We start from the raw sequence: 15000 nt of genomic DNA on the forward strand, positions 1-15000 counted from the left end.
ACACACACTTACTTAAACATTCACACACATACACACACACACACACACACACACTTAAACACACACACTTACTTAAACATTCACACATACACACACACACTTACACACACACACACACACACACTTACACACACACACTTACTTAAACATTCACACATACACACACACACACACACACACTTAAACACACACACTTACTTAAACATTCACACATACACACACACACACACACTTACACACACACACTTACTTAAACATTCACACACATACACACACACACACACACACACTTAAACACACACACACACTTACTTAAACATTCACACACATACACACACACACTTACTTAAACATTCACACATACACACACACACACACACTTAAACACACACACTTACTTAAACATTCACACATACACACACACTTAAACACACACACTTACTTAATCACACACACACACACACACACACACACACTTAAACACACACACACACTTAAACACACACACACACTTACACACACACACACACACACACTTACACACACACAGACTTAAACACTTATAACCATTTTTATCACTCGACTGATTATGTATAGAGGGTTATGTATAAGAATCAGGTCATAGTCGGGGTGTGGGTGGAATTAATTTCAGGGTTGTGGGCGGAGTTAATGCCAGGGTTGTGGGCAGGGTTAATTTCATGGTTGTGGGCGGAGTTAATGCCAGGGTTGTGAGCAGGGTTAATGTCAGGGTTGTGGATGGGGTTAAGTCAGGATTGTGGGTGGAGTTAAGTCAGAGTTGTGGGTGGGGTTAATGTCAGGATTGTGGGTGGGGTTAAGTCAGGATTGTGGGTGGAGTTAAGTCAGAGTTGTGGGTGGGGTTAATGTCAGGATTGTGGGTGGGGTTATGGTCAGGGGTGTGGGTGGGGTTACTGTCAGGATTGTGGGTGGGGTTATGGTCAGGGGTGTGGGTGGGGTTAAGGCTGGAGTCAGTGCTTGTATATTGATGATTTTATTTGTATTAAATTGAATGAAAGCGGATCACACCACCATCACTCATTTAAACTATGTTCACTGTACACAGTGTGGATCATTAAAGGCTAAAGCTAACACTAAACCTTAAACTAAACCCTAATCACCATGCTAAACCATAATGCTAAGTGTCTTTGCTAATCTTACTGATCTTGGCCAGGTTTGAGTCGTCCAGTTGAGAGATGAGTCCGAGCACTTCCTCTTTCTTATCTATAAACCACACAGGAATATCACAGCTGCTCATCTGAGTGTATTATACACCTTTAATAAACATTTATTACATTTCATACAAAAAATAGCCAGCTTGCTAAATCATTGTTTGGCTAGCTAGTTATCATACTGGTTACCTGCATTAGCACGCTAACTAGCTAGGGCGTCTAGCTAGTAATCTGATGTACATTCATACAGGATGTTATAATCTGGGATTAAAGTGGAGTTAGCCATTCTGTACGGCGTTAAAACCACGCTCACCTTTGATTTGGTCCAGACTGTCCAGGTCCAGGTTCTCATTCTGAAACTTCCACAGCTCCTCCAGCTTGGAGATAATGGTCAGAGCTGAGCAGAAAGCCAGACTGAGTTTATTATCACACCTCTAATGGAACAAGCTTCAAGATCTAATATTCACTATTTTACTGCACAACACTTTGTGTGATGATGTAAACACCTCCCTCAGGAAGTCCTCTCTGATTGGTGGAGAAAAACACAGACTTTAATAAACTCTATATCTTCTACACCATTGATTATTTTATTTTTCTCACTTTTAATTGTTTCTGGATCTTTGACTTCCTTCTTCTTAGCTTCCAGTTGTTTCTTCTTCTCTCTCAGCTCATCCTCTAGCTCTGTAACACACACACACACACACACACACACTTTAATCACATGAGCGTTCACCTGATTGTATAAACTCTGGTATTTACAGTAAGAACAGACTTTTTTTGTTGGCCTTGGATGTCTCGGAGCGGATTCTGTCCTCGAGCTTGTTGATTTCCTGGATCAGAGGCAGAATGTCCAGAGCTGTGGAGGAAAATCAGCAGAAACTTCATCAGTTACATCCAGTTCATCACACCTCACCTTACAGCCCCAGCAGAAACAGGCTAAAGGTTAACAAGCTGGCCTAGGAGTCAGGTTTAGGGATTAAAGATTTAGATTCATTTGAATAGGAGTTAGGGATCAGGGATTAGAGGTTGGGGATTGGATGTTAGGGATTAAGGGATTATGAGTAAGGGATTATGAGTTAGGTATTAGGGAGTAGGGTTAAGTGATTAGGGCTTAGGTATTATGGGTTAGGGAGTAGGGGTTAGTGGTTAGGGATTAGGTATTACATTTGATGGGTTAGGAATTAAGGGTTAAGTATTAGGGGTTTATGGGTTAGGGATTAGGGGTTAAGTATAAAATGTTAGGGATTAGGAGTTAGGGGTTAGATATTAGATGGTAGGGGTTAGGGGTTAGATATTAGGGGTTAGGGGTTAGATATTAGGGGTTAGGGGTTAGGTATAAGATGTTAGGGGTTAGTGATTAGGGATTAGGGATTACATTTGATGGGTTAGGAATTAGGGGTTAAGTATTAGGGGTTTATGGGTTAGGGATTAGGGTTTAAGTATAAAATGTTAGGGATTAGGAGTTAGGGGTTAGATATTAGGGGTTAGGGGTTAGGTATTAGATGGTAGGGGTTAGGGGTTAGGTATTAGATGGTAGGGGTTAGGTATTAGATGTTAGGGGTTAGGTATTAGATGGTAGGGGTTAGGGGTTAGGTATTAGATGGTAGGGGTTAGGTATTAGATGGTAGGGGTTAGGTATTAGATGGTAGGGGTTAGGGGTTAGGTATTAGATGGTAGGGGTTAGGGGTTAGAGATTAAATGCAGTAGTAATATCACTCACTCAGCTTCAGGTTTGAATCTGGTTTTCCAGTCTCTATAGGCACCTTATTTAATAATTCTGTGATTTAAATAAGCAGAGAGACAAACAAACAAACAAACAATGAAGTGCTTAATGACCAGCAAACATGTTTCATAATAATAACAATAACAACAACAATAATAATAACAATAACAACAACAACAACAATAATAATAACAATAATAGTAGTAGATGAATATAATTATAATAATCTCACCTTGGTAATTTTTCTCCAAATTGTTGTATTCTGTCTCTGTGTGTTCAATCTTCTCCTCCAAATCTACAAACAAGAAATAATCACACACACACTAATTACTGACCACCACACACACACACACACACACACTAATTACTGACCACCACACACACACACACACACACACTAATTACTGACCACCACACACACACACACACACACTAATTACTGACCACCACACACACACACACACACACACACTAATTACTGACCACTAAAGACACACACACACACACACTAATTACTGACCACCACACACACACACACACTAATTACTGACCACTAAAGACACACACACACACACAAACACACTTACACATACACTAATTACTCACCACTACACACACACACACACACACTAATTACTGACCACTACACACACACACACACACACTAATTACTCACCACTACACACACACACACACACACACACTAATTACTCACCACTACACACACACACACACACACACTAATTACTCACCACTACACACACACACACACACACACACTAATTACTCACCACTACACACACACACACACCCCCACACACACACTAATTACTGACCACTAAACACACACACGCACACACTAATTACTCACCACTACACACATACACACACACACTATTCACCACTACAGACACACTAATTACTCACCACTACAGACACAAACACACACACACACTAATTACTGACCACTACACACACACACACACACAGACACTAATTACTGACCACTACACACACACACACACACACAGACACACTAATTACTGACCACTACACACAAACACACACACAGACACACCCTAATTACTGACTACTACATACACACACTAATTACTGACCACCACACACACACTAATTACTGACCACTACACACACACACACACACTAATTACTGACCACTACACACACACACACACACAGACACACTAATTACTGACCACTACACACAAACACACACACAGACACACCCTAATTACTGACTACTACATACACACACTAATTACTGACCACCACACACACACTAATTACTGACCACTACACACACACACACACACTAATTACTGACCACTACAAACACACACACACTAATTATTCACCACTACACACACACACACTATTCACCAATACAGACAAACTAATTACTCACCACTACACACACACACAAATTACTCACCACTACACACACACACACACACACACACTAATTACTCAACACTACACACACACACACACTAATTACTTACCACTACACACACACACACACCACGCACAGACACTAATTTCTCACCACTACACACACACACACACTCACACACACAAATTACTGACCACTACACACACACACAAACTAATTTCTGACCACCACACACATACACACACATACACTAATTACTGACCACTACACACACACTAATTACTGACCACTACACACACATACACACACACACACTAATTACTGACCACTACACACACACACACACTCTAAATACTCACCACTACAGACACACACGCACATACACACACACACTCTAATTACTGACCACTACACACACATACACACACACACACTAATTACTGACCACTACACACACACACAGACACTAATTACTGACCACTACACACAAACACACACACACACACACACTAATTACTGAGTACTACACACACACACAGACACACTAATTACTGACCACTACACACACACACACACACTAATTACTGACTACTACATACACACACTAATTACAGACCACCACACACACACTAATTACTGACCACTACACACACACACACACTAATTACTGACCACTACACACACACACACACACACTAATTACTCACCACTACACACACACACACACACACACACACACTATTCACCAATACAGACACACTAATTACTCACCACTACAGACACAAACACACACACACTAATTACTCACCACTACACACACACACACACACTAATTACTTACCAATACAGACACACTAATTAATCACCACTACACACACACACACAAATTACTCACCACTACACACACACACACACACACACTAATTACTTACCAATACAGACACACTAATTACTCACCACTACACACACACACAAATTACTCACCACTACAAACACACCCACACACACAAATTACTCACCACTGCGCACACACACACACACACACACACACTAATTACTCACTGCTACAGACACACACACACTAATTACTCACCAATACAGACACACTAATTAATCACCACTAAACACACACACACACACACACTAATTACTGACCACTACACACACACACACACTAATTACTGACTACTACACACACACACCCAGACACACTAATTACTGACTACTATACACACACACTAATTACTGACCACCACACACACACTAATTACTGACCACTACACACACACACACACACACACTAATTACTCACCACTAGAGACACACACACACTCACACACACTAATTACTGACCACTAAACACACACACACACACACAAACACACTTACACACACACTAATTACTCACCAGTACACACACACATACACACTAATTACTCACCACTACACACACACACACACTAATTACTGACCACTAAACACACACACACAAACACACTTACACATACACTAATTACTCACCACTACACACACACATACAGACTAATTACTCACCACTACACACACACACACACACTACTTACTGACCACTACACACAGACACACACACACACACTAATTACTCACCACTACACACAAACACCCCCCCCCACACACACACTAATTACTGACCACTAAACACACACACGCACACACACGCACACACTAATTACTCACCACTACACACACACACACTATTCACCACTACAGACACACTAATTACTCACCACTACAGACACAAACACACACACACTAATTACTGACCACTACACACACACACACACAGACACTAATTACTGACCACTACACACTCACACACAAATTACTGACCACAACACACAGACACACACACACTAATTACTGACCACTACACACAAACACACACACACACACACACTAATTACTGAGTACTACACACACACACACACAGACAGACTAATTACTGACCACTACACACAAACACACACTAATTACTGACTACTACATACACACACTAATTACTGACCACCACACACACACTAATTACTGACCACTACACACACACACACACTAATTACTCACCACTACACACACACACACACACACACTATTCACCACTACAGACACACTAATTGCTCACCACTACAGACACAAACACACACACACTAATTACTCACCACTACACACACACACACACACTAATTACTGACCACTACACACACACACACTAATTACTGACCACTACACACACACACACACATTAATTACTCACCACTACACACACACACACACACACACACTATTCACCACTACAGACACACTAATTACTCACCACTACAGACACAAACACACACACACTAATTACTCACCACTACACACACACACACACACACACTAATTACTCACCACTACACACACACACACACTAATTACTCACCACTACACACACACACACTAATTACTCACCACTACACACACACACACACACACACACACACACTAATTACTCACCAATACAGACACTAATTACTCACCACTACACACACACACACACTAATTACTCACCACTACAGACACACACACATACACACAAATTACTCACCAATACAGACACACTAATTACTCACCACTACACCCACACACACAAATTACTCACCACTACACACACACACACACACACTAATTACTCAACACTACAGACACACTAATTACTCACCACTACACCCACACACACAAATTACTCACCACTACACACACACACACACACACACTAATTACTCAACACTACACACACACACACACACTAATTACTGACCACTACACACACACACACACACACACTCATTACTCACCACTAAACACACACACAAACACACTTACACACACACTAATTACTCACCAGTACACACACACACACACACTAATTACTGACCACTAAACACACACACACAAACACACTTACACATACACTAATTACTCACCACTACACACACACACATACACACTAATTACTCACCACTACACACACACACACACACTACTTACTGACCACTACACACACACACACACACACACTAATTACTCACCACTACACACACACAAACACACTAATTACTCACCACTACACACACACACACACACCCCCACACACACACTAATTACTGACCACTAAACACACACACACACACACGCACATACTAATTACTCACCACTACACACACACACACACACACACTATTCACCACTACAGACACACTAATTACTCACCACTACAGACAAACACACACACACACTAATTACTGACCACTGCACACACACACACACACAGACACTAATTACTGACCACTACACACCCACAAACACAAATTACTGACCACAACACACAGACACACACACACTAATTACTGACCACTACACACAAACACACACACACACTAATTACTGACCACTACACACACACACACACACAGACACACTAATTACTGACCACTACACACACACACACACTAATTACTGACTACTACATACACACACTAATTACTGACCACCACACACACACTAACACAAATTACTGACCACAACACACAGGCACACACACACTAATTACTGAGTACTACACACACACACACAGACACACAAATTACTCCCCACTACACACACACACACACACACACACACTAATTACTCAACACTACACACACACACACACACACACTAATTACTCACCACTACACACACACACACACACACTAATTACTCACCAATACAGACACACTAATTACTCACCACTACACACACACACAAATTACTCACCACTACACACACACACACACACACTAATTACTCACCAGTACAGACACACTAATTACTCACCACTACACACACACACAAATTACTCACCACTGCACACACACACACACACACTAATTACTCACTGCTACAGACACACACACACACACTAATTACTCACCAATACAGACACACTAATTACTCACCACTACACACACACACACACTAATTACTGACTACTACACACACACACACACTAATTACTGACTACTACACACACACACAGACACACTAATTACTGACTACTATACACACACACTAATTACTGACCACCACACACACACTAATTACTGACCACTACACACACACACACTAATTACTGACCACTACACACACTAATTACTGACCACTACACACACACACACACTAATTACTCACCACTAGAGACACACACACACTCACACACACTAATAACTGACCACTAAACACACACACACACACACACACAAACACACTTACACACACACTAATTACTCACCAGTACACACACACACATACACACTAATTACTCACCACTACACACACACACACACACTAATTACTGACCACTAAACACACACACACAAACACACTTACACATACACTAATTACTCACCACTACACACATACACACTAATTACTCACCACGACACACACACACACACACTAATTACTCACCACTACACACACACACACACACACACACACACACTAATTACTCACCACTACACACACACACACACCCCCACACACACACTAATTACTGACCACTAAACACACACACACACACACACGCACACACTAATTACTCAACACTACACACACACACACACACTAATTACTGACCACTACACACACACACACACACTCATTACTCACCACTAAACACACACACAAACACACTTACACACACACTAATTACTCACCAGTACACACACACACACACACACTAATTACTGACCACTAAACACACACACACAAACACACTTACACATACACTAATTACTCACCACTACACACACACACATACACACTAATTACTCACCACTACACAAACACACACACACTACTTACTGACCACTACACACACACACACACACTAATTACTGACCACTACACACACACACACACACTAATTACTGACTACTACATACACACACTAATTACTGACCACCACACACACACTAATTACTGACCACTACACACACACACACTAATTACTGTCCACTACACACAAACACACACACTAATTACTGACCACTACACACACACACACACTAATTACTGACCACTACACACACACACACACACTAATTACTCACCACTACACCCACACACACAAATTACTCACCACTACACCCACACACACAAATTACTCACCGAACACACACACACACACACACACACACTAATTACTCAACACTACACACACACACACAATAATTACTTACCACTACACACACACACACACACCACGCACAGACACTAATTTCTCACCACTACACACACACACACACACTAATTACTCACCACTACACACACACACAAAAATTATTTACCACTACACACACACACACACACACACACACACTAATTACTGACCACTACACACACACACACACACTCACACACACAAATTACTGACCACTACACACACACACAAACACAAATTACTGACCACAACACACAGACACACACACACTAATTACTGACCACTACACACAAACACACACACACACACACACACACTAATTACTGACCACTACACACACACACACACACAGACACACTAATTACTGACCACTACACACACACACACACTAATTACTGACTACTACATACACACACTAATTACTGACCACCACACACACACTAACACAAATTACTGACCACAACACACAGGCACACACACACTAATTACTGACCACTACACACACACACACACACACTAATTACTGAGTACTACACACACACACACAGACACACAAATTACTCCCCACTACACACACACACACACACACACACTAATTACTCAACACTACACACACACACACACACACTAATTACTCACCACTACACACACACACACTAATTACTCACCAATACAGACACACTAATTACTCACCACTACACACACACACACACTAATTACTGACCACTACACACACACACACACTAATTACTGACTACTACACACACACACACAGACACACTAATTACTGACTACTATACACACACACTAATTACTGACCACCACACACACACTAATTACTGACCACTACACACACATACACTAATTACTCACCACTACACACACACTAATTACTGACCACTACACACACATACACACACACACACTAATTACTCACCACTACACACACACACACACACACACACTCTAATTACTCACCACTACACACACACACAAACACACACTTACACACACACTAATTACTCACCACTACACACACACACACACACACTAATTACTCACCACTACACACACACACACACTAATTACTCACCACTACACACACACACACACACACACACACACACAAACACACTAATTACTCACCACTACACACACACACACACACACACACACTAATTACTCACCACTACACACACACACACACACTAATTACTCACCACTACACACACACACACACACACAAACAAACATACTAATTACTCACCACTACACACACACACACACTAAATACTCACCACTACACACACACACACACTAATTACTCACCACTACACACACACACACACACAAACAAACACACTAATTACTCACCACACACACACACACTAATTACTCACCACTACACACACACACACACACTAATTACTGACCACTACACACACACACACTCACACACACAAATTACTGACCACTACACACACACACAAACTAATTTCTGACCACCACACACATACACACACATACACTAATTACTGACCACTACACACACACTAATTACTGACCACTACACACACATACACACACACACACACACACTAATTACTGACCACTACACACACACACAAACACACACTTACACACACACTAATTACTCACCACTACACACACACACACACACACACAAACAAACACACTAAATACTCACCACTACACACACACACACACACACTAATTACTCACCACTACACACACACACACACACACACACACACAAACACACTAATTACTCACCACTACACACACACACACTAATTACTCACCACTACACACACACACACACACACACACACACAAACACACTAATTACTCACCACTACACACACACACACACACTAATTACTCACCACTACACACACACACACACAAACAAACACACTAATTACTCACCACTACACACACACACACACTAAATACTCACCACTACACACACACACACACACACTAATTACTCACCACTACACACACACACACACACAAACAAACACACTAATTACTCACCACTACCCACACACACTAATTACTCACCACTACACACACACACACACACACACACAAACAAACACACTAATTACTCACCATACACACACACACTAATTACTCACCACTACAAAGACATTTACTTTATGAATCTGATTTAAAAAATATGAAATCTTTAACAACAATAATAATAATAATAATAATAATAATAATAATAATAATATAAACTAAAACATGATTAATGATAATCTCACTGTTGTAATTCTCCTGAAGGTCGTTGCATTCTGTCAGCGTGTCAGCGATCTTCTCCTCCAAATCTACAACCAAGAAATAATCCCAGTCACTAGACTGTGTGTGTGTGTGTGTGTGTAGTGGTAAGTAATTAGTTTGTGTGTGTGTGTGTGTGTGTGTGTGTATGTGTGTGTGTGTTCTTACACCGATTCCGGCCAAGCAGTTCTGAAATCCTGTCTGATTTCTCATTTAGCTCCTTCTCGAGACCTACAAGCACAAATAACACACAATCACAATCTCAGTAATTAATTAATTAAATAGTTAATTTATTTATTTATTTAGTTATCAATTCATTCATTTATTTATTTATTTATCCATTGATTTAATCTAGCCATGGGGTCACGGTCCAGTGACTTCTGTGCCGGTCCCTATCCCAGATAAATAGAGAGGATTGCGTCAGGAAGGGCATCCGGTGTAAAACATTGCCAAATTTAACCATGCGAATCATCAGTACTCTGAATTTCATACCGGTTCGGTCGAGGCCCGGGTTAACAACGACCGCCATCGGCGCCATTGACCTACAGGGCGGCGGTGGAAATTGGACTACTGTTGGTGGAAGAAGTAGAGGAGGGAGGAGAGTGTGCAGACAGAGAGAGAAGAGGAAAGGTAAGAGTGTAGGACTGAGAATAGGAACTCTGAATGTTGGTACTATGACAGGGAAAGGTAGAGAGCTGGCTGATATGATGGAGAGAAGGAAGGTGGATATACTGTGTGTACAGGAGACCAGGGGGAAGGGTAGCAAGGCTCGTAGTATAGGAGCAGGATTCAAGCTGTTTTATTATGGGGTGGATAGTAAGAGAAATGGAGTAGGTGTGGTCCTGAAGGAGGAGTTTGTGAGGAATGTTCTGGAGGTGATGAGAGTGTCAGACAGGGTGATGAGTCTGAAGTTAGAGGTTGAAGGGGTGATGTTGAATGTTGTTAGTGGTTATGCCCCACAGGTAGGTTGTGAGTTAGAGGAGAAAGAAAGATTCTGGAGTGAATTAGATGAGGTGATAGAGAGTATTCCCACAGGGGAGAGAGTGGTGATAGGAGCAGATTTTAATGGACATGTTGGTGAGGGGTGATGACAGGTGATGAGGAGGTGAGGGGCAAGTTTGGAGTTAAGGAAAGGAACCTTGAAGGACAGATGGTAGTGGACTTTGCTAAGAGGATGGACATGGCTGTGGTTAACACTTATTTTCAGAAGAGGGAGGAGCATAGAGTGACTTACAAGAGTGGAGGTAGGAGCACACAGGTAGACCACATCCTATGTAGAAGAGGCAATCTGAAAGAGATTAGTGACTGTAAAGTGGTAGTGGGAGAGAGTGTAGCCAGACAGCATAGGATGGTGGTGTGTAGGATGACTTTGATGGTCTGTAAGAAGAAGAGGTCAAAGATAGAGATGGAGAAGAAAACCAAGTGGTGGAAGCTGAAAAAGGAGGAATGTTGTGAGGAATTTAAACAGAAGTCGAGGCAGGCTCTGGTGGTCAGGTAGTGCTGACCACTGATCAGGGAAGAAAGGTGCTGGGTGTGTCATCTGGAAGGAGGTGGAATGAGGAAGTTCAGGATAGTATTCAGAGGAAGAGGTTAGCCAAGAAGAAGTGGGACATGGACAGGACTGAAGAGAATAGACAGGAATACAAGGAGTTACAGCACAGAGTGAAGAGGGAGGGGTCTAAGGCCAAGCAGAAGGCGTATGATGAGTTGTACACTAGGTTAGACATTAGAGATGGACAGAAGGACTCGTACAGGTTAGCTAGGCAGAGGGATCGAGATGGGAAGGATGTGCAGCAAGTTAGAGTTATTAAGGATAGAGATGGAAAGGTGCTCACAAGTGAGGAGAGTGTACAGAGGAGATGGAAGGAGAACTTTGAAGAGCTGATGAATGAGGAAAATGAGAGGGAACAAAGAGTAGAAGGGATGAACTCTGTGGAACAGGAAGTAGATAAGATTAGAAAGGATGAAGTCAGGAAGGCTTTGAAGAGGATGAAAGGTGGAAAGGCAGTTGGTCCTGACGACATCCCGGTGGAGGTCTGGAAGTGTCTAGGAGAGGCGGCAGTGGAATTTTTAACTAGTCTGTTTAACAGGGTTTTAGAGAGTGAGAAGATGCCTGAGGAATGGAGAAGTGTATTAGTGCCGATCTTTAAGAATAAGGGTGATGTGCAGAGTTGCAGCAACTATAAGGGGATAAAGTTGATGAGCCATACAATGAAGCTCTGGGAAAGAGTAGTGGAAGCTAGCTTAAGGAAGGTAGTGGAAATTTGTGAGCAGCAGTATGGCTTCATGCCCAGAAAGAGCACAACAGATGCAATTTTTGCTGTGAGAATGTTGATGGAGAAGTATAGGGATGGTCAGAGAGAGCTGCACTGTGTGTTTGTAGACTTGGAGAAAGCGTATGACAGGGTGCCAAGAGATGAGCTGTGGTACTGTATGAGGAAGTCAGGAGTAGCAGGAGGTGGGGTGGTGAGGTGGAGGTGGGACTGCATCAGGGATCAGCTCTGAACCCCTTCCTGTTTGCTATGGTGATGGACCAGTTGTCAGAGGAGGTCAGACAGGAGGTAAAGAAGCGAGTGCAGGCAGGTTGGAATGGGTGGAGAAAGGTGTCAGGAGTTCTTTGTGATAGAAAAATATCAGAGAGAATCAAGGGGAAGGTGATACAAGACAGTGGTGAGACCAGCCATGCTGTATGGTTGAGAGACAGTGTCGCTGAGGAAGAGACAGGAGTCAGAGCTGGAGGTAGCAGAGCTGAAGATGTTGAGGTTCTCTTTGGAGGTGACACAGTTGGACAGGATTAGGAACAAGTACATCAGAGGGACAGCTTATGTTGGACGTTTGGGGGGACAGAGTTAGGGAGGACAGATTAAGATGGTTTGGACATGTCCAGAAGAGGGAGAGTGAGTATATTGGTAGGAGAATGTTGGACATGGAGCTGCCAGGAAGGAGGAAAAGAGGAAGGACAAAGAGGAGAGATATGGATGTAATAAATGAGGATATGAAGCTAGTGGGTGTAAGTGTTGAGGATGCAGAAGATAGGGATAGGTGGAATAAGATTTATGAAATGTATCAGCCAGGATTTAGACCTCATCAT

The 15000-nt window shown here is 42.0% G+C and overlaps 1 protein-coding gene across 1 annotated transcript in view; it reads right to left on the reverse strand.

Moving 5' to 3' along the window:
• The window catches only part of LOC131347124 (myosin-2 heavy chain-like), a 38688-nt gene that overhangs the window by 13658 nt on the left and 10030 nt on the right, over positions 1-15000 (reverse strand). Inside the window, exons 9-16 of the mRNA XM_058381021.1 lie at positions 12078-12140; positions 11897-11959; positions 3143-3205; positions 2908-2964; positions 1960-2043; positions 1788-1868; positions 1501-1584; positions 1177-1239 (exon numbers count right to left, since the gene is read on the reverse strand). Of these exons, the coding sequence (XP_058237004.1) occupies positions 1177-1239; positions 1501-1584; positions 1788-1868; positions 1960-2043; positions 2908-2964; positions 3143-3205; positions 11897-11959; positions 12078-12140 (558 nt within the window). The remainder of the gene's footprint in view (positions 1-1176; positions 1240-1500; positions 1585-1787; positions 1869-1959; positions 2044-2907; positions 2965-3142; positions 3206-11896; positions 11960-12077; positions 12141-15000) is intronic.

Source organism: Hemibagrus wyckioides, linkage group LG26, assembly GCF_019097595.1.
Source record: "Hemibagrus wyckioides isolate EC202008001 linkage group LG26, SWU_Hwy_1.0, whole genome shotgun sequence".
Lineage (NCBI taxonomy): Eukaryota > Metazoa > Chordata > Actinopteri > Siluriformes > Bagridae > Hemibagrus > Hemibagrus wyckioides.